Here is a 24494-nt window from a genome sequence, read left to right on the forward strand (position 1 = left end):
CACGCACACACACACACACACGCACACGCACACACACACACACACACACACACACACACACACACACACACACACACACACACGCAAACCCACAGGTGAGGCGCCGCTACTGGCCCCAGCTGGTCATCACGGTGCTGATCCCTGCCTTCCAGCAGCTCACGGGCATCAACGCCATCATGTGAGAGGGAGGCCCAACCGGCGAGGCGCGGCCGATAGAGGGTTGGGGTTGGGAGGGTGGGTGGGTGGGTTGGGCTAGCAGGAGCCGCTGAGTTGTACTTTTAGCCCCTGTTATCAACACTGAATTTCAAGGCATGCGCATATGCGGTATTCGGGTCTTACAATGGCGATACGCCCTGCGTTGCTGCAGACAAGATCGGGTCCCGATTGCATCCCGACACGCCCGCCCTCTGCAGGTTTTATGCGCCCCAGCTGTTCCAGGCGACCGGCGCATCCTCCAACGCCTCCCTGCTGGCGTCGGTGGTGACGGGCGCGGTCAACGTGGTGTCTACGCTGGTGGCCATCGTGGTGGTGGACAGGTGGGCCGGGAGTGTGCAGAGGGACGCGCATGTTTGGCAGCTCAGCAGGTGGCTGAGTGGCCCGACGATGAGCCTGCTGCCATGGGCGTCGGCGGTCTGTGGCGAGAGGGCTGCACGGGCTGGTTGATCAAAAGCGTGCCCCTGTGCGTCCCACTATTGGCCGCAGGGCGGGGCGCCGCTTCTTGTTCCTGCAGGGCGGTGCTCAGGTGAGTTGGGGCGCAGCCTAGGCCGGAGCCACTGTTGCGTCTTGCTGCACACGTGCTCAAAGGGGCGCGCCAGCGTGTCCCCAGCACTCCTTGCTGTTCCGCCCGTGCCCCTTGACTACCTGTCCCTGCTGACTCTGCATTTATCAGGACATCGTCCTGAGTTGAAAGAGCATGTATTGCATTCTCACATCTCTTCCAAACCCTGTCAATGCTGTCCCTCAATACAGATGCTTGCGTGTGAGGTTGCCGTGGGCATCTTGATCCACTACAACTTCATGTCGCCAGGTCAGTCCGAAGGCACAGCCCTCACAGAAAGCACTTGTCCACCACTTTTGTATGCCCAATTCTCAATTTGGCCTGTTTGCTTCTCCTGCATCGGCCATGGAAATGCAGCAATGCCTTCCCACGCTTATAATGCAGGATCAGGGCAGGCTGTGACATGCGATGCTGCTCCGCAGACACACCGTCATCATGCCATTGTGCTCTTGCGTCCCCTGCTCCACACACGCACACCGCACGTGCGCGTGCACACACACACACACACACACGCACACCGCACGTGCGCGTGCACACACACACACACACACGCGCGCGCACACACACACGTTTTCATGCATGCCAGCACTCACACTCGCGCACCTCCTACATCCTCGCGACCGCAGGCAACACTGCAATGAGCTCGGCTATTGTGGCACTCATCTGCATCTACGTGGCCGGCTTCGCCTGGTCCTGGGGGCCCCTGGGCTGGCTGGTGCCCTCAGAGATCCAGCCCCTGGAGACACGCGCCGCAGGCATGGGCATCGCGACCCTCACCAACTTCCTGTTCACTTTCCTCATCGGCCAGGTCTTCCTGGTGGGTCCCCAGTCGACTGCCGGGCGCGGCACATGGGGTGGCGCAAGGGGTCGTGCGTGGGGCGCGAGGGGCGTGTGTTGCAATGTGTGTGTTTGTGTTCGCGGGGAATCGGCGTTTGCGGCAGATTTTGCATGGCGGGTGGATTTGCAATTTGGTGGCGGGCCCTGGTAGTATATATGAGAGGGGGTTGGGGGAGGGGGAGGCAATGAAGTGGACGTCCTCGGTTGAGTTTGACTGAAGCAAGATGGGTACGCTTGATCTGCCCGCCCCCTGGGTCGGCCTCTTCGTCTGTAGGCGCCCACCTGCTTGACTTTGGTCCGGGTTCCTGTTTGCCGTCCACCCCCAACTCATCCCCACCCCTCTGCCACCCGCCGGCCGCTGTCCACTGTGCTCCCCCTACACTAAAGACGGGGCTGTGTGACCTCAAGTACGGAATCTTCTTCCTCTTTGCGGGTGAGGGATGCGGACGGCGCGGCGCTTCACAAGTCCCATACTGCCCTGCCCTTTTGGCCCACACGGAGCGCCTTAGAGCGAGCCTGTGCAGCGCGCGTCCTCAGTTGTGCGACCTGTCCATGCCCACCCTGCAAACGCCACCCTCGCGCATCCTGTCCGCCACGGCAGGCTTTGTGCTCCTGATGTCGCTGTTTGTGTTCTTCTGTGTCCCTGAGACCAAGGGTGTGCCCATTGAGGAGCTGAATGAGGTCATCATGCAGGTGGGTTGTCAAGACAGCCGCGTAGCTTACTGCCAATCTGTGTTTCAGCCATGGATTGCGGTCGTTACACGCCCCGCGGTCGCCCGCTCCTGGAGCCACCCACGCTCATGGGGTCGCCATGGCACATGAGCGAACCATCAATCAAAGTTCTGCGTGCCGCATGCGCTGCGGCTGCCAGCTAGTGGGGCGAGGGTTGGCTTGGTGGGTGGCTGGCCAAAAGGGAGCACCAAGGGGGGGAGGGTTTGGCCGACGGCTGGAAGACGCGCAGACGCTTTTGGGCCGGTTATGCTTTGACTTGGTGCAGCAGAGGCGATGCCTCCAACGCGCATCTGCGTGGCTGCCCCATCCCTCACTGCAGAAGCACTGGCTTTGGAGCCACGTGGTGAAGGGCGCGCCGCGCCCCGAGAACGGGTCAGCGGCGACAGTTGCCCCAACCAAGGCTGCTCGGCCGCCAAAGGACACGGCCGCCGTATAGGCCTTCTGCTACGACGCAACCGCATGCTCCTCGGCCCAGCCACTCGGAACGCGGCTGCGCCAGGGGCCAGGGAATAGGAGGGGTGGCCCAAGGGGCGCCCCTTAGTTGCTCCTGCTCAGGCAGCGCGGGTCAGTGCTGCAATGCCTGCGCGGAGGGTTTGGACGACGGACGGCTTCGAATGTTTGCTGGTGGATGGAAATCGTGCCTTACCAACAAAACCAGAGCATGGCAGTGGCTTCGATCAACCACAGAGCAGGTGTCAAGCCGTTGCTGGTTAGGTATCGCAATAAAAGCCTCGGATCCATCAATTCGTCCTGCTTCTGCTGGCAACACACCTGCCCGGCGCCGGCGTCTGGCCTGCAACTCGCGTGGGAGCTTTCTCAGGCAAACACCAAGGCCGGCAATTTTGCCTCTGCCAGGCCCGCACTTTGCTGCGCCTTGTCAGGCCATTTGATAAAGTTTTTGCCCGCAAGCAATAACATATCAGGACTCTACCCCTGTTGAATGCACCGCTTTTGGAAGTCAAACTGGAGTTTTTTGATCCGCAACCGTGGCTGAACCTTGATTGGTTGCGCGGCTCCTTTGAGATGCAAGGTATTTCGGTGCTGATTCCCCAGCTGCTCTTGCGAGCAGCAACCAGCATGCACACTGATCTTGCAGCCCACCCAGCTAGCCCACCCAGCAGATCTGTTTGTTGCCGGGCGGGGTAGATGTACCATTTCACCTTTGCGCAGCGGCAAACCCGCGTTTTGCTCAATTTGATGTGTTGTTTGACTGCATGAATGTCATGTGCGCAATGCCGGTTTGAACAGCAAGTAGACGTCCTACTCCTCGTGCAAAACTCTCTCGCATTTTAAGGAGCCAAGGCTGCGATCCAAAGCGCGCGAGCGCTTGTACAGGCGCACATATGGAGGGGTTGACCGCCGGCAAGAACGGTACCGGTGCATCGTGGGAGCTGCATCACAACAACATTAGCTACCGCAGTGATATAGCTGTGTTAGAGTACAAGCGTGCGTTGATGCAAGTTGTGACAGGCGGCTTGCCATCATCGGAACTCCGCAACAGCGTGCGTCAGCGCGTCGGCCAGGTAGGTGAGCAGCATCTGCTCGCGCATTGGTGCACATGCAGTCATTTGCCCCCATATCACTACGGCCTACTGCCCATTTTGAGCTTTGAAGTATAGAGGTGTCACGGCAACAGCAACTTCGAAAAATTTGATCCCAACCAATCTGGGCATCCCATCATCGGGGCCATGGCGGTCCCACGGCCAATGCAGCTTGCGCTGCTGACGGCCCTGGGGCTTGCAGGCCCAGCATACTTCCTGTTTCAGATCGAGGACCAGAAGACTTTCCGATCCATCCTCATCAGCGCGGCCGTGAGCCTCGCGGGTTTCTTTGTGGCAAGGTGGCTGGTACCGCTAGTGGCGCAGAAGACTCTATCCCGCGGCATATGCGGCAAGGACCTCAACAAGCAGGGCACACCCGGCGCAGACACGCCGATCCCCGAGTCGGCGGGCCTTGCGCCGGCGTGCGCCTTTCTGCTGTGCATCATCTGCTTTGAGCTGCTGCACTACTATGACGCGGACAGCATCGTCGCCTTTGTGACGAGCGGCTTTCGGGGCAAGCTGCGGCTGGAGGCGCTGCCAGACGCGTGGCTGGTTGATTACAACGCCGCCCTCGCCACAATCTGCTTCATGGTGTTCCTGGGCTTCGCGGACGACGTTCTTGACATCCGATGGCGCGTCAAGCTCATCCTGCCGCTGTTTGCGTCGCTGCCACTCCTCGTCGCGTACAGCGGAGGGACCGGCGTCGCCGTGCCCAAGCCGCTGCAGGCCGCGATCGGGCTACCGTCGTTCCTCGAGCTCGGGCCCCTGTACAAGGCCTACATGGTCGCCCTCACCATCTTTTGCACTAACAGCATCAACATCCTCGCCGGCGTCAACGGCCTCGAGGCCGGCCAGACGTTCATCGTCGCGTGCGCGCTGCTGCTGCACAACCTGATCGAGCTCTCGGGGTTTGCAGGCGGCGTGCCCGCGCTGCGCGACGCGCACCTCTTCTCGGTGTACCTAGTGCTGCCGCTCGCGGCCACCACCATGGGCCTGCTGGCCTTCAATTGGTACCCCAGCCGCGTCTTCGTGGGAGACACCTTCACCTACTTTGCGGGCATGACCATCGCCGTCGCGGGCATCCTCGGCCACCAGTCCGAGACGCTGCTGCTGTTCCTAATTCCCCAGGTCTTCAACTTTGTTTATTCAACGCCGCAGCTGTTTGGGCTCGTGCCCTGCCCGCGCCACCGGCTGCCGGTGTTTGACCCGAAGACCGGCCTGCTGCGGCCGAAGGACAAACCGGATTGGAACCTGGTCAACCTGACGCTGCAGCTGTTCGGAAACTGCAGCGAGAACGCGCTGTGCGTGCGGATCCTCGCGCTGCAGGTGGCGTGCTGCGCGTTTGGTTTTGGCGTGCGGTGGGCGCTGCAGGGCATCTACAAGTGACGTGCGCCGCGAGGCCTGCACCGTCCAGTGTGCGTGGCTGGTGCCTGCTTGTGGTTTGAAGATTCTAGATAGCTGCTGTTTTATGGCTCCTGTACTGGCTTTGAATTGCACTGCGGAACTGCCGCGGTCCGCGGCAGCGAAGCGCTGGCAGGAGGCAGAAATCTGCGATGTTCATGCCTGCGCGTTTGTAGTCATTCAATACCTGTCCCGCACCACGGGTCTCAATTGCAGCATTAATCCTTTATGTCCTCTGATGTAACCCCTAGTCACTCTGTTTTTGAGCAGACCCTCAAGGTTGCACTGCCTTGGGCCAACGCTGTGCACTCACCCCAGCGCAGACCCCTCAACTCCTGGACGGAGTGGCACTACCCATCATGCTCGAGGTGGTCAGTTAGTGCGAGTCGATTCAATCACCGACTAAAGCTCAATGATGACATCACGTATACATTCGCGAACTCAAGGGCAAAGCAGCTACGAAACCGCCGCGGCTACCGCAACGCGGGGCACCCACGTCACATAACCGTGTGACAAGGAGAAATGTGCCTGTAGAATGCTCTTAAAAATCTTGGTCGTCTGGAACGGGACATCCCTGCTGATTCGCGTTGTCCGGCTACTCGGAAAGGTGCGAGCCTTTCCTCGACGACAAAAAAATGCATGAAAAGGTTCTTCATAAGCCCCCGTAGAGCCTCATGGCCCAGCAGATCGCCGCCGGAGGTACTTGAAGTGCGGGAACGTCCCGCGTCCTGCGTGAGGCGACAACAACTGTTGCAGAGATCCCTTTTAGTTTGATCCACACACAATCATTCGGAACTCTGACTGTGCGCACAACCGCCTCGCAGGCGCGGAGAGGACGCCATGGGAAGCGCCAGGATGCAGGCGTGTTTTGCCCCGTCGATCGAACCGGCAGCCTTGTGTTTGTGCCGCTGGCGGTGAACCCCTTGTTTCTTGACAACCATCAGGCAGACGGTGCTGTGAGCAGCAATACCCCAAACCTGCCATGGGAAGGCGAGCTGCTGACGATTGCCGCTGCCGAGGGTATCAAGCGGCAGCTGAGTGGGTGCGACCCGTGGACGCTGCTTGCCCGCCTGGATCAGCGGCAGGCCTCGTCAGCAGCCAGCGACCAGGAAGCAGCAGCAACAACAGCAGGCGGGGCGCAGCCGGCGCCTTCCGCACTGGCGGCTGCGGCAGCGCTCGAGGACCGCAGCAACGCCGCGCTCGCAACGGCGGCCGTTGCCGGCGACGCGGGGATGAGCCGCCTGCCCTATAAGGTGCGGGAGCAGGTGGAGGCGGCCGTCATCACCGCCCTCGGCGCGCGCATCCGCCCGCTGCTCGCGCTCGTCGCCGCGGAGCGCGCGGCGCTCGAGGCGCACGCGGTCGAGATCGAGGCGCGGGAGTGCAGCGTGGCGGCGCGCGAGCGGTGGCTGCAGCAGCGCGAGCTACAGCTTGCAGCAGGCGGGGACGGCTCCCCGTGCAGCACAGGGTTGGTTCTGATTGGAGCATACGATGATGAGCTGTCAGCTGACTCCATCTCGACTCTGGGCAGCGACTGCATCGGGCGTGATGGGAGCGCCAGCTACGTAGCCGCCGAAACTGGCGAGGGGGACGCCGCCGAGTGCGAGGACAGAGCTGATTCCCTGGCGGGCGAGGCGCAGAACAGGCTGGGGCATGCTGATGTGGCATCTGCAGGAAGCAACATGCACAGCAGTGGGGGCTACAACCACATACTGCGTCGCACGGTGCCCGCGTCGCGCATCTGGCGCCGCGCCAGCGTGGGGGCCCTGGGGCCAGCACGCGCCGCGAGCAGCATGGCGGAGCGCAGGGCCAGCGTTGGCAGCACATGCAGCACGAGCAGCGGCACCAGCTGTGGATCCCGCAGGGGTTTGCGAGCGGTTATGTCACTCCAGGAGCTCCTCACACCCTCAAAGCCGCTGGGCATCTTGAAGCGCAGCCTGTCGGCGCGAGAGACGCAGCAGCGGGCGGCAGGCGGCAGCGTAGGGGTTGGCGCACAGCAGGCGGCTGGGTACCCCCTGACGGGTGCCAACCGCACGCTTTCTCTGCGCAGGAGCCGCGTCAGCTGGCGGTAGGCAAGAGCCAGCGTACATTTGGCACGGATTTGGCAGCGCAACCAATGCAACATGACTTTCTTGACTGCAGTGTGGCTTCATCCACAACATCCCCCTCTCCGTCTGTTCCTTACCCGGCACAGCCCAGTATCGCCAATTGGACAAACCAACCTACCTTCTGCAGTGACATGGTGTTTGAACGTACTGACTCATTGTCGTGACACCCCTTCCAAGAGCTGTGCATATGCGCTCACACCCATCCCACTTGCTTTACCACTGTTTATGAGCAAATTATGTGAGCAGCAGCAGCAGCAGCGCCGGCGTCGGAAGTTTGATGGGTGTGATACCGTCAACACGCGATGTAAACAACATACGTGTTGCCCAGGGGTAGCCCCATGCATGCAGGGCGTGATGATCGCAACACATTGTGGTTGGTTGCTCGGTGCCGCCTGTCAGCTTGTGGTTGTGTCGCAGTCGCAATCAACAAGACAGTACGGTATGTGAGATGCGAGCCTGGTCAACTCAACACGAGTTGGTCATGGTCAATAAGGGGCAAACTCATAAGGGTCAATTGCAGCTACATGTGATGCACCAACCAGGGTGCCCCGGACGTTGCATGGCTTCCCCTTGCCCAGATCGGCATGCACAGAATGAAAACTTGAGCCTCCGCCTCAGGCGCAGATGTGCATTTCCCCGTGTCATTTGCGTCGCCCCTGCCCCTTGACAGGCCCATGACCTCTGCCTCAGCAGTCCCTGCCGCCGCCGCCCGCGCCTGCCGCAGCGGGCGTGCGCCGCGCGTCGTCGTGGAAGCGCACCGCGTCCGGCGTGGTGGCGCTCCCGATGGCGGGCCCGCCGCAGCCCTCGACGGCGGACGCGACGGCGTCCAGGGCGCAGCCCTTGGCGTCGGCCACCATCTGCAGAGCGCGCCTGAACTCGTCGAAACCAATCTTCTTCGCCCCCTGCGTGAGGCGCGCGCGGGAGGGAGGGGGGGAATATGGACAGTGTCAGGGCGCAGCGTGCGTGGCTGCATATGAAGGCATGTGTGCAGATTGCCCAGAACTGGGCACGGCAAAACGGCTCCACTGATACCCAGCGTGCTCGGCACCCACCTTGGCTTTTGCCTTGGTGAAGATGAGGTCGACAGAGGTCAGGCTGAGCTTTTTACCGTCCACCAGGCCAGCCTCGCGGCACAGCTTGGCAAACCTGCGGGGTGGGGTGAAGAGAGGGGGTGTTGGGGGATAAGACATGACGAGGTGCAGCCCCGTGCAGAGCATGCAGCAGTAAGATTTTACATTTCACTGGCTGGCATGCTCAACAGATCGCGCGCAGTGCGCGGCCCCGGCGTGGGCACATCTCACACGCAGGATGCGCCCAGCCCCACACCCACCTGAAGCCGTCCATCTGCACCGCCCCCAGCGTGGCCGGCCCCTTGCCCACGCTGTCGGGTGTCGCGGCGAACGTCTGAAACCGCCGCACGGGCGGCGTGGCCGCGGCCGCGGCCCGTGCGCCGCCGGCGTCGCGGTCGTGGATGCCAAAGCGCGCAAAGGAGGCAAACACGTCCTGCAGGGGCGCGGGCCCCGACAAAGCCGCGTCGTCGCCTGACGGTTTTTCGACAGGGAGGAGGCGTGATCTCAGAGGCGATGCTATATGCTGGACCCACCCCAATCCAGGTGTCTCTGTCTTGCACTCTTGCCCTCACTGCACTGCCCCGGGCCTGCTACCCCGCCGGCTCGCCCCGGCACCTGCTGTGGCGCAGCGGGTGTGCGTCAAGGGCCACCTTTGCATAGGAGAGCACGGCAGCAAGACACCATCATTGAACTGCCCCCAGTTTCCGAGCAAGCTCTCACCCGAGTGGGACACCCGCCGGCTGTTGGCAGCGGTGGGAGCGGCGCTGAGCCCGGGTGTTGTGGGCCCGGTTGACGTGCGGCGCGAGGCGGCGGGCGTCACCACGCGCGACACCGGCAGCCCCGGGCTCCTGCGGACGGTTTTGTATACAAGCAACGAAGCTTGGCACATGACTCAAATTGATTTTGTGCAAGATCACGCACATGCAGGCCGCAGCATGTCAACCCTGCCCACGGCAGCCCTTGCCCACCTGCCAGCGGTCGACACCCGCCTGTCCCTGCAGGCCGCCGCCCCGGCGCCGGGCGCGCCGGGGGCGGCAGCGTTGGCCGCGGCGGCGCTCTTGTCACGGTCCAGGAAGGCCGCCAGGTCAAACACGTCGTCGACGGCGGTGGGGCCGCCGCGCTTGTGCACGCCCGTGTATTGAGACCTGCAGGGGATGGACGGGGCCGGTGCGGAGGGGGTGCGCTGCTGCTGCTTGGGGTACACGCGTAGAGAGGAGGGAGCAGCCTGGTGCCGCATTCGGCGAGGCAGGGACGCAGCCGTGGACCAGCAGGCCGGCTTGTCAGCCGGAGCGCAGCTCAGTGCTGCTAATGGCTGCCATCGCACGCGAGGATGGTTGGCAACACATTTGTGGACCTTCTCCCCACCTGTCGTCGTGCAGGCGCACAGCGTCGGCCTTGGTGGCGGTGGCCACAGGGCCGCCCGCCTGAAGCACGCGCGCCGCCACCTCCTCGAAGCTTGTGCCCTGAGCGAGCGCAGGAGCAAGCACACGGCAGGGGAGGCTGGGCACGACGGCGGCTCTGAGGAAAGCAGCCGCAAGGCTGGGGCGGCAGCTCAAAGTGAGTCTGCCCAGAAGATTTGGACATTGCAAGGTGCCCTTGTGAAACCAAAAACAAGGAGTCTGCAAGGCATACCTTCTTGTCGGCAAAGTCACAGAGGGCCGAGAGGAACTGGTCAAAAGTGATGCGACGCACTCCCTTGGACTTGACCTGTGCAGATCACGACAGTCAAAGGTGCGCAGCAGCCTCACGAACAGGCGTCGCGGTGCGCTGCACGAACGACACGTCGCACGAATGCTTGAAGCCTCGGCAGCCAAGGGGACTCCCGCCCGTTACAAGCTACGCCGCCCTGCAGCAATCCCTCGCCTGGCCTTCTCAGCGCCACTGCTTGCTGTGCGGCCCCCGCGCACCTTTGCAAAGACGAGGTCGACCGCCGTGGGCGTGAGGCCGCCGCCCAGCAGCCCCGCGTCGCGCACCATCTTGATCAGCGCCGCGCCGTCCATGTCGCGCGCTGCGGCCTCGCGCGCGCCGAACGACGAGAACGCGGCAAACACAGAGCGCAGGTCATCTGAATAGGAGGGAACAGTGTATTTGCACAAGGGGTGTGGCAACGCGCGTCAAGATGGGGGTTAAGAGTTTGGGTCTTTGATGCCATACGTGCATGTGTGGGGTGTGCTCGGGGCAGACGCGATGAAACATGCCGGCGGGTGTGACCCAGGGCCAATCTACTCGGCAGCAGCCAAGCCACGCGTCAGACATGAGCGTTGTGAGCCGGGGTCGGCGGCCCTCACCCTCGGCCTGGAGCCCCATCTTGGAGCGCAGCTGCTGGCGCGCATGGCTCACCCCCAGCGTCGCATACCACCTGCAGGAGGGTAGCGTAGGGGTGCGCCGCGTCCACTTCTCCAGGGCAACAAACTCAGCTTTTTGGACTCTTATAGGGCAGCCCACAAAGAACTTCTGCACCTGCACCCCTGCTGCGACCTGCAATGCGATTCCCCACCACACCACACCCGCAACGCTCGCCATTGCTAAGCCGCGCTTCCAGAGATCCGCCCCCCCCCCAGCGGCCCCGCGCAACCGCCGCACCTGCTGAACGCCTCCAGACTGAGCACGCCCTCGCCCGCCTCGTCGGCGGCGCGCATGTTGGCCTCCACGCAGGCCGCGACCTCGCGCGCCGCCTTGCCCTCCAGCAGGCCCAGGTCGGACAGCACGCGCTGGGGACAGCAGGGGGCGGCACGCATGCGCATGTGTGTGTGTGCGCGCACACATGCACGCATGTACATGCATGCATACACACACAATTGTGTTAGTGGAGAAAACTAAGGCCGGATCATGTGGGATGCTTTTTCAACCCACACAGGTAAGCGGGTTGAGCAAGATTGACACTGTGGTCTGGCCATTGCAGGGCCCGCGCCTGTGTGGCAAGATTATCCCAAAGCATTTCCCTCCACACAGCCCCCCTCCCATCCAAGCCGCACGCTGCCCTGAACCCTGGCTGCACGGCCAACCTGCAGCTCAGGCAGCTCTATCGCGCCGCTCTTGTCAGCGTCGTACCACCTGAACAGCAAAGCCAGGTTGGTAGGCAAACATCCCTGAGCAAAAGCGAGCACACAGGCTGGCAATGGACACACGTGCACAGCCCGCATCGCCGTTGCAGCCCTCCCGTGCTGACTCGTAGGAGCGTTCAGATGCTGGGCTTAGCCCTCCATGCTTGACCCAACCAATAGGCGGGCTGTCGCAACCTGCAGCCTGGAAGCACCTTGCAGAAGGCAACGCCCAGCATCAATGACTCACTCGAACAGCCGGCGGAAGTCCTCAGCCTGGTCTCCCCCCGCCCCCGGCGCGTTGCCGCCAGCGCCACCAGGCAGGCCGCTGCCAGGGAAGCCGGGGGACGCAGCCTGCAGCAGGCTCCTGAAGAGGGCGTCAATGCCGAGGCCAGACTCCGGCACGCGGCGCGCCTCGGCCGCCACCTGGGAGGGCTTGACCTGGCGGCGAGAAAACAGGAAGGGGCGCGAGGGCGGAGGTGGCGGGGCTAGGATCTCCAGGGTCGAGGATAGCAGCATCCCCAGTCTGCAGCTGCGAAAGCAGACGAGGAGAGCGACAGCAACGAGCCCCGGATCACCCTGTGCTGCGGCTGCCCCACCACGCGGGGGGGAGCGGCGCGGCCGCGCGACCTCAAGGCAGGGTCCCACCTCCAGCTGCGCCGCCAGCTCCTTGGCAGCCCCAGAGTCGGCATCTCGCGCCGCCAGCACGCCGGCAGTGACGTCACCGCGGCCCAGCTGCGCGGCACGCGCACAGCTGCAGTCAGTGGCAAGGGTCGACACTCCGGAGGAGAGAGCGCGCGCACGCATCCCCCAAGTCCGCCGCCCTCGCGCCCCCCTGCCAGCCGCCGCACCTGCTTGAGTGTGCGCCGCACGACCTTGTGCAGGTTGGCGTAGTCAGCCGCCGGCATGTCGCGGCCGCCCGGCAGCTGCGCGAGGTTGTCACTCTGCGTGGGTGGGAGGCCCGCAGGACCCTCAGGAAAGCTGGTTCACCAGACAGCACTGCCGTTGCTGCAGGATCATTACCCCCCGCCCCCCACCCCCGCTGATGCGCCTGCCCGCAGGCTGTTGATGCCGTCGGGCAGGGCCCGCTGCAAGGTTGTTGCAAATCTTTTTAGACCCCGCAGCTCCGGCTGGCCCCTCCAAACACTAAGAACACCTTGAGGATCTCCTGAACGGCCTCGTGCATTGTCACAAACTCCTCGCGCAGCTGCTCGTCGCAGGCCACGCGCAGCAGCCAGCCTGCGGTGCGTGGGAAGGGCAGCCGCTTCACGGCCAGCTGTGCAGGTCGCGGCACCCCCGCGGCGCGCCCTGCAGGGTGCAGGCAAGGTTCGTCTCTGCTGCCAGCGCGACACTTGCTGCATCGCAGATGCCAACAACAGCAACTGCGCGTGCGTGGGCTGAGCCATCCGGGTTGGGGTCACTGGGCTGAGAGCCGCACCCACCAGTCTGAGAGAAGCTGTCCACCAGGGCGCAGCAATCGTCAAAGCAGGCGGCCAGGGCGCTCAGCATCGTGGGATCCACGCTGGCTCCCTTGCGGCCTACCATGGGGCGAGGCAGCGGGGCGATACGGACAGCGGTGGGGATGGGCTTTTGGGCCCTCACAGCTGGCGGCTGCGGAACAGGGCCCAGCAGGAGCTGACCTTTGTGACCGCGCCACCAGGCCAGCTGCACTTGCTGCTTCCTCCGCTGCATGTCGCCTGTCTCGCCCAGCAACCACGACCCGCCGTCCACGCCAGGATTCCTGCCGTGCCACCACCACCAGTGCAGCCTCGCGCCGCCCCTGGCCCCGTCGGCCCCCCTCACCCGCAGCATCCAGGATTATGATGACGTCCCGCCCCAGCGCCGCGAGCTTGGAGCAGTTGGCGCGGTTCACGGCCGCCAGCGAGCTCAGCGCGTCCAGGGCAAACGCGGCGCCTGGCGGAGTGTGAGCGGATTGCCGGTGCCGGTCCAGGCTTGCCTTGCCCACTGCGAAGGTTGCCTTGCCCACTGCAAGGGGTGGGGCCCCTTTCGCTTGAGCAGCAAGGCCGGTCTTCTGATGCACACGGTATCCACCAGCAGTCCGAATCTCGGCTGCAGTCACGTAGGCACAACTACACCCTGTTTATGAGCGTAACAAGCCTGCTTACCAAAGACCTGCGCAGCGGCGTCGCTCCCTTCCACCACCACCCGTAGCCCGCTGCCGCCGCGATCCCCCAGCGCCACCCTGAGGAACGATTCCACCTGGTCTGCGTCAGCGCCGTGTACGCGTGGCGCCAGCATGGCCGCGACCTGGGAGAGGCCCTGCAGTGATCAAGCAGGGGGTTTAATTGCACTGGGCACGGCGGGTTGATCATGGCCTGACAGCGGAAAGATGGAGTTGGCACGTTGGCCGCAAAATGGGGTGCAGCATTTGCGCACCGTGCGTCCGACAGGTCAGCGCCCATCAGACCTTGGCTGAGCAGTGAGACAGGTTCCTGTTCATACGAGTACCAATTTGATTGATTTGCTTACCGGCGGAGCCGCTGCAAACATGTCTGCAGAGAGTGGGGCAGTCTGACCGCTTGTGCGGTCGCACTTGCGTGTACCGTGATGCGTGCAGCGAGTCGTGGTCGGTCCGAACAGGTGCCCTGAGTCAAAATGTGCGTCAACCACGTGGCGTCAGCCCACGGCACAAGCATTGCGACGCAGGCAGGATATCAATGCGCAACAACCGATCCACACCCGGCTTATGTCGATCTATTTGAGCTGATTCACCCTAAGTATTATTATCTGTGATAATAAGTTGGTCTCCAGAAGCGCGCCCGCGCAGATCATCAACACTGAATCAAGGGCGCATAAAGTGCCGCTCTATGGTACTGCAGTGGCACAAGCTTAAATGAGCGCTAATGTGAAACCTCCCAAGTGATGGTGAACGGTTCAAACGGGCATTTGAACGGCGAACCTGTCACTTGTGCGGATTGTTTGCGAGAGTGATGGACGGCGGCCATCAGCGTACAACACGATATCATGCGGTAGCTCTTGCTGAACAGTGGACAGATACAGTGGCTTCCTGCTCACGCCACCAGAAGCAGCGACCATGCCTTCAGGTGAAGGGGATGCCGCTTGTCGAGGGTTGCAGTACGTCGAGCCTGGGCCCGTCAGCTTTCACGAGGGAACATGTGAATATTGCAGGTTTTCGTATGGACACGGACTCGTGGCTGAAGGAGTACGGCGTCTGCAAGGAGCTCACGCAAGAAATCGTGCAGTTGATCCAGGTCCGCTTCGCAAGGCCATGAAAGAGCGTTGAAAGGGATAGGGTTTCAAACAGCCGTCGCGCCCGTGGCAGCACGGGGGCCTTTCAAGGAGCTGCAGGTGCTGCGGTGCCATGTGCGCAGCTAGCGCTTGCATTGCCCGACACAACGTATGCACACAACGTGCGCCTCGCGGTTTGCGCCCGCAGGATCGCAACGTCAATCATCCCGATGGCGGGCCCGAGGCATCCCGTATGACTGCCGCAGCGCGCCGCAAGCTGGGCACGCTGGGCACAACGCTTGACAGCCTGTACCGGTGGCTCGACTCTGACGATGCCAACAGCCTGTGAGCGGCAGGCGCGATCAAGCAGTGATGCGGTGTCGCATTTGCTGCAGCGAGCGGGACGGCATACTGCTGATGATCCTTGCGGGCACCCACCGCTCATAGGCAGCTGCGTGTGCACTGTGCCAACGTGGTCTGCAAATGCATGGTTGCCAACGCGTTGCGGCCTTTGGAAGCAGTCGCTGCAGCCACAGCAAAAGCAGCAGAGGCAGCAGGGAGAAGCGTGCAAAACAGGACAGGTTTGAGGGTGCAGCCCCGGCCTGCCCCTCCCCCCCTCCCTGGTGCAGGAGCGAGCAGGAGCGGTTTCGTCGGCGCGACCTGCTGCACGTGCTCAAGAACCGCCGAGAGCAGATACAAGAGTCACTCAAGCGCCAGCAGCAGCACTCAGACCGCGAGTCGCTCATGGCGGGCGGCAGCAGCGGCAGGGGCGGCGGGGGGCCGGCGCGCGAGACAGAGGTGACGGCGCAGCTGGACTCTCGGGGCATGTTGCAGCTGCAGGAGCAGGTGATGCAGCAGCAAGATCGGGAGCTGGAGCAGATGGAGAAGACGGTCACCAGCACAAAGGTGGGTGGATTATTGTAGCAAGATTTTGCGGGAGGCGCCTGGGGGCTTGGCTCAACCGCAGGCTGGGTACTTTGCAATGTGACGGACTGAAGTGGTTGTGAAAATGCCTGCCCTGGAAGCCATTCGCGAGTGTCTTGCTGTACACGAGAGCTTTTGAGGACTCAAAGGCTTTTCAAGGTATGCAGGTGCATGGCAGCAGTGAGCTGCCATGCACCCTAGGCTGCCTTGATATATTTTAATTGATCAGCAGTTTCAGCGATGTGCTGCCCGAGACGGTCCGCACCACGTGCAACATCCGCACCCTCCCCCCCTCGCGCAGCACATCGCTGTGACTATTGGTGAGGAGCTCGATCTGCACACGCGACTGCTGGGTGACCTGGAGGAGGACGTGGATGTCACACACAGCCGCCTGCGCGCCGCCACAAAGCGTGTGCGGCACATCATCAAGCACAGCAGCAATTGGAAGGGCGGGCTGTTCATTTTTGGGTTGATTGTGGTGCTTACACTCTTGATGCTGGTCGCGTTCAAGGTCATCCGCATCTTTGGTTAACCTTTCGCTGTTGTTCTTTTGAGGCAGCAGCGTCCTTTGGCATGCTGGTCCGCAAAGCATTGTGTTTGCATGCAAGCACATCGCTGCCTCTTTCATCTGTGAAGCCCTCTCCGCATTTTGGCTGCTTGTCGCGCTGGACCTCTGTACGAGCTACATTGCTGGCGTGCTCTTGCGCCCGCCGTCTGAGCCTTTGTCGCGGCGCTGCAGAGCAGTCCAATCGGTTTTTTTCGGCATTGGGTTGTGTTAAATTTGCATCTCTGCCTTTCCGTTGATGCCTGCATGCTGCGTTGCCGTGTATTCTGGCCATTCTAGCAACGTAGTCACCACCCACCTGCAGTCCTATGCATACATGTACACATCCTTCTCAATTGTAACTGGATTACTCATCCATTGGCTCGGCCTCGTCCCGTGTGTGCTGCCCGTTTGCCAGCTCTTTGCTGACTTCGCTGCTGTTGTTGCCGTCGCCGTGCTGCTGCTGCTGCTGCTCCTGCTGTCCCTGTTGATCATCACCGCTGCCGCCCTCCTGCTGCTGCTGCTGCTGCTGCTGCTGCTGCTGCCCCTGCTGCCCCTCCTCCTGCTGCGGCAGCTGCGCAGTCAGCGCGTCCACCTCTGCCTCCAGCTTCTCGCAGGCCATGGATATCTCCAGGTTCTTGCGCACCGCGTTCGCCCACTCGTCCTCAAGCCGCCGCAGCTCGATGCCGGCTGCCATCTGCTGCACCTTGCGCTCCCGATTGAGCGCATCAATCTGCGGAAAGAGGGGCAACAGGGTGGTGCTGAGGGTGAGGGTTCGGTGTGCTGGAACCTGCCAGGGAGGTGGCAGGGGGCTCAGGGTGGTGCTAGCACAGTGCTGGTGCCTCAGCAACAAGTGGGGCTTTGCAGCAGCAGCCACCCTTCAATTGATTCGAGCGATCAATTAATTAGAGCTATCTCAGAGGCACTGCCACACAAGTGGTCCCCTCTGCCACTCGGCCCCACCTGCTTGCGCGTGTCTGCGAGCTGCGACTCCAGCTGCTTTGCTGCCGCGGCGCTGAGCGCGGCCTGTGCGCGCCACGTGTTTGGGCCGAACTTGAGCAGCAGCTCCAGGTTAGCGATGCGGTTCAGCTGGTGCTCCAGCTGCGCGTTGGCGTTGTCCAGCGCTGTGCGCCACGCGGCAGGGTCGCCGCGGCGGGCCTGAGGGACGAGGATTACGCGAGGGGCAAGAGTTTGCGGCACTGGATGGTGGAAGTGACGCAGGGGCTACGGAAAGAGTCCAAAGAGTCAAACCAGGACCACCACCTGGCCAGCCACTAGGCAGCATAGCCTCATGCCGCTGCAACATAGCTGGCAGCCTGCCCGATTGCCCACCTGCGGCGGTGGATCCAGCCTAAACCGCGTGATGTCCAAAGGCGGCATCGGCTGCCGCGCGCGCACCCTGCGTCGTGATCAACATCGATGGGTTTGAGTGCCGCTCAACGGGATCCAGGGCAGCAGCAGCGCAGTGCTGCCTGCCGCTCACGCAGCCCAGACACTCAGGAACAACAATATGAGCATGTGAGCACAGCATTGGAGGCGAAGATGCAGCACAAGGAGCAGCTGTGCGGCGAGGTGCAACGCACCGCTCGTACTCCTGCAGCAGCAGCGGGTGGCCCTCGAACTTGGCCGGCGGCAGCGCCGGCAGCTCCTTCAGATAGTCAGCGGGCCGCTTTGTGCTATTCCGCATCTCTGCCTCTATCAACGACTCCACTTGCTTCTTGATGTCTGGCGTCAGGGGGTCTATATAGGGAAGGGCGTCTATGAGCTCCTCCCCTGGCCTCTTCGCTGACTCGATAGCTAAGACTTTCTGTGCCATTGGTCCTTACTCCGCAGACTGATCTGGTGTCTCAGATCAAGTATCTTACCAAACGTGCTAGACGTGCGTGTGAAGTATTCAGTAAACCTGAAATCTCTCTATGTTGTGGAGTGACCGTGTCAGCTTCAGTTACCCGCCGTCTACAGGGTGTTGGCTGGCCGCCTCCTAGTAGCTGCTCGCGACCCCTCCCCTTGCACAACCTGGTCGCAACGCACAAGGCGCTGGGTTGCTGACAGCTATCCGCAGCTTCCAGTTTCCAGTTTCCAGTTTCCAGTGGTAAAGTTGCAGCAGATCTGTTCCACAACCCTGGGATCAATCGACGTTTGGTTGTGATCCTTGATGGAACAGCACTGGTAGCAAGGAAGCCGGAGAAGAGCCAATCCTGACCCAGTGTGCCCCTGCATTACCGTATCACAGCCTCCCATACATCAATCTACTGCCCACGTAATTGTGGCAGTAATAACTTTATGTATAACAACAGATCTAGTGCTGTCGATGACGGGGTAATTATGGACCTCTCAACCTGTCTGTTTTCAGCTGCAAGCCGCGTTCGCTTTGCCCTGCCGCGCGGACGCACTTCACGTGTGGCTGCACCTCTGTGCCAACCGCAGGCATCACAAATCAGCGCCGCTCCTGCCCCCCGCCCTGTGTGCCGCCCTCTTCGGCTCCGCCGGCCATTGGCCAGCGGTTCCAGGACGACCAGCTGATAGGGTCGTTGTAGGAGTAGGTGATGCCAGCCGCGCGCTCTGCGGCCACCCAGGCGGCCTTATGTAGAGACAGCACATACACGTAGCGCCAGCCATCAGACCTTTGCGGGGGCCGGGGCAAGGTCATTGTGTGGGGCCGTCTGGACACATGGCCTCAGAGCGAAAACTACTCGGCGAACCAAGTGAAGAGTAGCTGCAAGCACACGTGCTGTCGTGCGACAGACTGGCGCATGCTGGGTGCTGGTGCCAAGAAGTGTGGCAATCAACGGGCCAGAGGCGCATCGGCTGTGGCCAGGCCGTGAGAGAGACAACCGGCAACAGAACCCACACGTTGCTATTCAATCTCGCATTCAGCCCACCTGTTGGGCGCAGAGGCGTGCAGGCAGCGCTCATGGTGCACAATCAGGTCGCCCCAAGAAACGGGCACGTGCGCGGGGTGCTCGCGGTCTTCGTCAATGGGGGTGAACAGCGTGGTGGCGGACTCGCGGCAGCTGCCCACTGCTCAGCGGTGCAGCAGGTGGGCAGCGTGGTGATGAGGAGCGATTTATGTGCTCAGTCGCATGCACTGCGTTGCTGGTGGTGTTGCACCCGGATTGGTGCTCAATAGCCGACACTTGCACGCCTTGCAGGCAGCAGACAGTGCTGCCGAATTAAGGGCCATGCAGCCCTGCTGCCCGAAGCCAGCAGCCTGCAGCCTGCCCTTCACTTGTGAAGTGTGGGCGCAGCTCCTCCTCCTTGTGGCTGCCTGGCAGGTAGCGCAAGCAGCCGTTCTCCAGGGTGGTGTCAGAGACGGCCAGCCAGCACGTGGCCGCCGAGGCATCAGCATCCATTCGTGGCCAGTACGCTGGTGGAATGCAGGGTGGGAACGGAGGCCTCGGCAAGGGCGACGGGGAACGTCACCACTATCCTTCCTGCACATATTGTTTGATATGGGGGTTGCTTGCACGCGCAAGTGCCCCTCGAAGCCATGAAACAAGCTGAGGAAGCGTAACCTAGGTGGGGTACCTCCCAACCCGCGCCCAATCCATACGCCAACATCAGCTGTACCTTGGAAAAGGGGAGCAAGGGGATGGCGCTCACCCTGGTCCTGGTGCCACTGGAAGGCGGACCCGCCCGAGTGGGGCGCCTTCGCAAAGATCTGATCAAAGTCGATGGCCATATCGCCGCCCCTCAACTGGTTGGCGATGTCCTTGAAGGAACACCAAGTTGGCAAGGTGGAAACAGGGGTGAGGGTGGCGAAGCAGCACGGGAATGGATCAGCAGGCGACACCTCAAGCATACTCTCTTGAATTCACAGGCAGAGTGACACATGCTTGCACTGGGCAGGCGGCAGCAATGAGGCTCAGCCGCTGGGATTTTGCAAGTGGGGTTTCCAGGAACGCTCACCAGGGCACGCAGTTCAAACACGTTGCCCTGCCAGGCCTTTTGGTACATCCGCGGCAGCATTATGTTGTACAGAGCAAAGCAAGCGCCACCTCTGTCATCGCCGCGCACATCGACACCTGTCTCGGCAGCACAGCCTCCAGCCTCCCGGCCAGCGGCCGCCCTGGGCGCGCCGGCCGAGTCGTCCAGTGCGGCCAGCGCGCCGGCGCCCATTTCCATCGCGTCTCTGCCTGGCACCAATATCTCGCCCCTCAAGAATGCGAAATACGTCTGTGGGCGTGTCAGGCGATCAGGGCAGCAGGATGCTCAAGGGTTTACCACAAGTGTGTGTGCGCGGGCGTGCCTGCCTGCCTGCTACAAAACCAAGGGTGGTTGACGGGGAGGACCGGTCAGTCTTTGCAGCCTCGGCCTCGCTGGGCCCCGCCACTGGTTAGGGCGCACCGGGTCTATGTCTGATGCCATCTCCTCCTCAGACAGCACGCCTTTGATCACCACATATCTAATCGGCGCCGCCGCCGCGGTGGGTAGGGCCGGTGTGCGGGTGTCAAGGCGTCGGAGCGCGGGTCGGAGATATTGTGGCAGCTTGATATGCATGAACTGTCCATGCGCTGCACCATGTGAGTGTTCTATGGTGCACTACAGGTCAAGCACGGTCTGGATCGATCAGGCCGGGGCCACTGCTGCAGGAGGGCATATGAACCTCAAGCACCCCCACACCCATTTGCCGAGAAGGCGTCGCGGTCCGCCTGGCAGACGTGGTAGCCACTAGCAGTTGAGTGACTTGACGTGTCCTTGGAGGGGGAGGCACAGCACGCAGTTCGCCTTTGGCTCTTGCAGGTGCGCACGCTGACACGCCCTGACTGCACAGGCTGACAGGGCACCTGGGGGAAGGGAGTGCGAGGGAGAGTGCTGCACATTTGGTGTAGACAGGGTTGCGGTCAAGAGCGAGAATCTTCTGTTCAAAAGCTGCGTTGGTTGTTCCGTTGCTCCTCACTTTCTCCAATCGTCCGAGATGCTGCGTAACCATAATTTGGTCAGCAACCTACTAAATCAGTTCATATCACCGATCGTTGATTGTCATTTGTTGGCTGATAATCAATCGTGGGACGCTGCTGGCCATGGTGTGCAACTGGCAGTTGATCGGCGGCGGCGAGTTGACACAGCCCACTGCAGTGGCAGCCAGCTCCCCTCAGTTTGCACTAATGCGTTATGTTATTTGTTACTGCCCTGCCTTTGGGGAAGCCACCACTGCCTTGGCTGCCCTTTCTCCTCGCAGCCACCTGCCCTCAGATTCACCAGCTGCCGCCCCTGGGCGGAGGCGGCAAAAAATGAGTTACACTCAGGTAATATGGCCGCCACGCGTCCATGATTGCTGCCATGAACACAACGACCCCACATGCCTCAAACCAGGAGCAAACCATGATCACTCAAATAGTCGGCGCCAGCTCCCCGCGCGTGATCTTGACCCAGTTCTCCACGATCCGCTTCCCGCCCGCCGTGATGATGGACTCCGGGTGAAACTGCACCCCTTGGATGTGAGGGTAGCGCTTGTGCCGCACGCCCATGATGGTGCCGTCCTCAGTCCAGGCGGTGACCTCCAGGTCATCGGGGCACTTCGCCTTGTCAATCACAAGGCTGTGGTACCGCCCTGCCTCAAAAGGGCTGTGATCCAGGTGTGTGCGGAGTTTGGATGTACGCACGTCATGTGTGAATTTCGCATGTATGAGGATTTTGTGCACGCGCGTCCGTGCATGCATGAGTTCTTGTCGTCGCATGCGTGTGTGCACACACGCACCAAAAGGCGTGGCTGCGCGCACATGCCAAGGTGGGCGTAGCGCCAACATGCAGCACTGAGGGCTGCACAAGGCAAGGGCCAGGGCAAAACTGCCAAGTGCATTTGAAGGGCGGTGCCAATCCACAATTCCGTCGTTCCGTCAACCCGTGGCCCTATCCAAAGTGATGACGAGGACCTTTGATGGCAGACAGCAACCGAGTGGCGAAACCAACGCTGGCAAGTGTACCTGTCAGGCCTCTAATCCAAGCACAGCCGAGCCACTCACTTTTCCAAGCCCTCCAGGATGCCCGCGTTGGTGTGGAAGACAGGCGAAGTTTTCCCGTGCATCACGCCAGTGGGTGCCCGCACCACGTCACCTGTCGTGCGTGGGTGGGAGGGGGCGGGCAGCAGCGACAGGCTGGACACATCGGCTTTGGTCATGCACCGTCGCAAGCAAGGTCGCGCAAGGAGCGCGGCCGTCAGCGGTCGCTGCTGCTGAGCTTTATCCAACTGTTCAAGAGCAAAGCGCTCGCAAAGTGGCCAGCGGCCTTAGCAGATGACTCGTGCTACTGCCACCTTACGGGCCATCAGCCAGCTGCCCGGAACCCGGTTGCTGCTGCTGCCGCACCTCCAAACGCCTCGCCGATGCACTGATGCCCCATGCATACGCCAAACAGGGGGAAGTCCGGCCCCAGCTCCTTCACTGCCTGCAGAGAGATGCCCGAGTCCACTGGCCGGCCTGCGTGTTATGTGTTGGTGATGACAGGGTCACGCCGGCAGGTGGTTCTGGTGCCTACGGTGGTCGCTCTAGAGGGGTATTAGAAGCCCAATGCATCGGCGGCCCCTGGCAGCTGCAACAGCTATTGGACAGATGGGTCGCCTAGGACATTTCAATCCATGTAGTCGTCAACCGCCGTTCCCTGCCCCCCATGATGCGTGCTGTGGCCTCACCTGGCCCCGGAGACACCAAGACCCCCGCCGGGTTCATCGCGCGAATCTCTTCCACGGTCTTCTCGTCGTTCTTAAAGACCACAAAGTCAGCCCCAAGATCTCCCAGATACTGCGGCAGAGGTGAGTATTACAAACAGTGTGCCGATATCCCCTCAGCAACAGCTGCCGACTGGTGGCTGGACAGCAGCACGCACCCGCACCATTTCGCACGCATAGCAGCAAGAGCATGCAGCAGGTGCGGCATGACACGACTGCCTGTGCTTGCCTGGCACAGGTTGTAAGTGAAGCTGTCATAGTTATCAATGACGACCACGGGACCTTTCTTTTCGGCCACTGCGGCCTTCGCTGCTGTCCTGGTTCGTCGATGCGTGCCCCGAACAGGCGCCGCTGCCAGCCCTGCGAGTGCGCTGTAAGTCAGCAACTCGAATGTCGCGATGTAACATGAGCAATCTAGACATCCAGGATCCACTTACGCTGCCGTGCGGGCAGCACGCCCGCGCTGCTGCAGTGCCTACTGAGCATGTGATGGTGTGTCGTTCCTGCGGCTATGATGAAATCGAAGCTGTGGGATGTAATTTTGTCGGCTTTGCAGGAAACACGAGTCACGCTGCGTTGCTGCCATCTTGTGCCGAGAGCAGAACGAACGAGGGTGCCGATTAGGATTTTGACCAATTTCTGCGCAATTAGAGTGCCAAGATACATAGAATTGTTGATTTGCGTTCAAAACCATGGCAACGCTGAGACTGCATCACTCCTGCAGGTGTTGACCAATGACAAGGTGATGAAGACCGCAATGGCACGCTGCGTTGGACTGTGAGCAGAGATGCAAGCATCCCCATAAAGCAGGAGAGAAATCACCGAAGTCGCATGCATGCAGTGAGGAGGACGCCGTCACCCTGTGGTGACTGAAGGAGGCCACCACCGGTGACACCCACATGGCAAATGTGGCATGGTTGAATTGTGTACTGGTTCTAAGATAGACACACCTGCCATGATCTATGTGCCAACAAACCTGCCGTGACATCACTGGCACACTGGAGCGCCTTGTTACTGTTGCGAGGCGGCTGAACGCATTCGTGGAAGCTGCAGTTGAGCATGCTATGATCGATTGCATGCAAGAGGGGCAGCTTCGACGCATGAGAGGTGGCACACACACGCCGGATCTTGGGAGGCCGCGCCTTGCCGCCGACTGCCGTCAGAAAAGAAACACCTGCAGGACTGCATGCTCCATCAAAAGCGTCCATGTCCGCACTCATAAAAACCATCAAAGAAGGGAGGTTGGGATCTCCTCCATGTGCCTCTTGAGCTATCTACGGCCCACACTTCATGCAAGCCAGGTCACAAAGCACCTGACTCCTGCTGCACCTGCCCCTGCCTGCGACCAATTTGTGCCCATCTGCACATTCCTTGCCGGCGCAAATGCTACTTATCAAGACATTCCTGCTGGTATCTTGCGACCTGCTTTTGCAAGGCAGGCCATGCACGCCTCGCCGTCGCCGGATCCGGTCGAACCATCACTGTGGCACACTCTCCACTTTGACGATGCTGCCTCATGCCATCCCCATGTGCCACTTCAGGCGGCGGCGCTGGCCTCTGTGGAGACGACCTCCAGAGTCTGCTGCGCTATGGACAGCTCCTCGTCTGTCGGGATCACGAGCACCTAGGCGGGCAAGATGATTT

General features: G+C 61.5%; 8 protein-coding genes across 8 annotated transcripts in view; 3 read left to right on the forward strand and 5 right to left on the reverse strand.

The window, feature by feature from the left end:
• The window catches only part of MNEG_0133 (Sugar transport protein 10), a gene marked incomplete at both ends in the record, with an annotated part of 5057 nt that extends 2274 nt beyond the window's left edge, over window positions 1–2783 (forward strand). Inside the window, 8 exons of the mRNA XM_014051374.1 lie at window positions 96–178; window positions 414–536; window positions 703–742; window positions 970–1027; window positions 1405–1595; window positions 2003–2048; window positions 2217–2308; window positions 2667–2783. Of these exons, the coding sequence (XP_013906828.1) occupies window positions 96–178; window positions 414–536; window positions 703–742; window positions 970–1027; window positions 1405–1595; window positions 2003–2048; window positions 2217–2308; window positions 2667–2783 (750 nt within the window). The remainder of the gene's footprint in view (window positions 1–95; window positions 179–413; window positions 537–702; window positions 743–969; window positions 1028–1404; window positions 1596–2002; window positions 2049–2216; window positions 2309–2666) is intronic.
• A 1252-nt stretch (window positions 2784–4035) lies between these two features.
• On the forward strand, window positions 4036–5274 carry MNEG_0134 (hypothetical protein; the record flags this gene model as incomplete). Its single annotated transcript, XM_014051375.1, has 1 exon — window positions 4036–5274. One exon carries the CDS (start codon window positions 4036–4038, stop codon window positions 5272–5274), a length of 1239 nt encoding a protein of 412 aa, XP_013906829.1.
• Window positions 5275–8080: 2806 nt separating this feature from the next.
• Window positions 8081–14016, reverse strand: MNEG_0135 (hypothetical protein; the record flags this gene model as incomplete). Its single annotated transcript, XM_014051376.1, has 19 exons — window positions 8081–8296; window positions 8447–8540; window positions 8725–8935; window positions 9185–9312; window positions 9433–9609; window positions 9830–9927; window positions 10097–10171; window positions 10372–10529; window positions 10753–10823; window positions 11048–11175; window positions 11470–11518; window positions 11756–11946; window positions 12154–12240; window positions 12357–12449; window positions 12653–12744; window positions 12948–13043; window positions 13309–13419; window positions 13632–13785; window positions 13996–14016. The coding sequence occupies 19 exons, from the start codon at window positions 14014–14016 to the stop codon at window positions 8081–8083; spliced, it is 2250 nt and encodes a 749-aa protein (XP_013906830.1).
• A 647-nt stretch (window positions 14017–14663) lies between these two features.
• Window positions 14664–16171, forward strand: MNEG_0136 (Syntaxin-51; the record flags this gene model as incomplete). The annotated part of the gene is made up of 4 exons (XM_014051377.1): window positions 14664–14738; window positions 14924–15060; window positions 15345–15621; window positions 15941–16171. The coding sequence occupies 4 exons, from the start codon at window positions 14664–14666 to the stop codon at window positions 16169–16171; spliced, it is 720 nt and encodes a 239-aa protein (XP_013906831.1).
• Window positions 16172–16550: 379 nt separating this feature from the next.
• On the reverse strand, window positions 16551–17999 carry MNEG_0137 (pre-mRNA-splicing factor SPF27; the record flags this gene model as incomplete). The annotated part of the gene is made up of 4 exons (XM_014051378.1): window positions 16551–16916; window positions 17147–17341; window positions 17516–17582; window positions 17767–17999. The coding sequence occupies 4 exons, from the start codon at window positions 17997–17999 to the stop codon at window positions 16551–16553; spliced, it is 861 nt and encodes a 286-aa protein (XP_013906832.1).
• A 621-nt stretch (window positions 18000–18620) lies between these two features.
• Window positions 18621–19865, reverse strand: MNEG_0138 (phytanoyl-CoA dioxygenase; the record flags this gene model as incomplete). The annotated part of the gene is made up of 4 exons (XM_014051379.1): window positions 18621–18807; window positions 19066–19204; window positions 19413–19550; window positions 19787–19865. 4 exons carry the CDS (start codon window positions 19863–19865, stop codon window positions 18621–18623), a joined length of 543 nt encoding a protein of 180 aa, XP_013906833.1.
• Window positions 19866–21516: 1651 nt separating this feature from the next.
• On the reverse strand, window positions 21517–23017 carry MNEG_0139 (anthranilate synthase component II; the record flags this gene model as incomplete). Its single annotated transcript, XM_014051380.1, has 5 exons — window positions 21517–21751; window positions 22150–22240; window positions 22492–22602; window positions 22815–22923; window positions 23009–23017. The coding sequence occupies 5 exons, from the start codon at window positions 23015–23017 to the stop codon at window positions 21517–21519; spliced, it is 555 nt and encodes a 184-aa protein (XP_013906834.1).
• A 1370-nt stretch (window positions 23018–24387) lies between these two features.
• MNEG_0140 (acetate kinase) overlaps window positions 24388–24494 on the reverse strand; it is a gene marked incomplete at both ends in the record, with an annotated part of 2263 nt that continues 2156 nt past the window's right edge. Inside the window, one exon of the mRNA XM_014051381.1 lies at window positions 24388–24474. Coding sequence (XP_013906835.1) covers window positions 24388–24474 — 87 coding nt within the window. The remainder of the gene's footprint in view (window positions 24475–24494) is intronic.

This window comes from Monoraphidium neglectum, assembly GCF_000611645.1.
Source record: "Monoraphidium neglectum strain SAG 48.87 unplaced genomic scaffold scaffold00009, whole genome shotgun sequence".
Taxonomy (NCBI): domain Eukaryota; kingdom Viridiplantae; phylum Chlorophyta; class Chlorophyceae; order Sphaeropleales; family Selenastraceae; genus Monoraphidium; species Monoraphidium neglectum.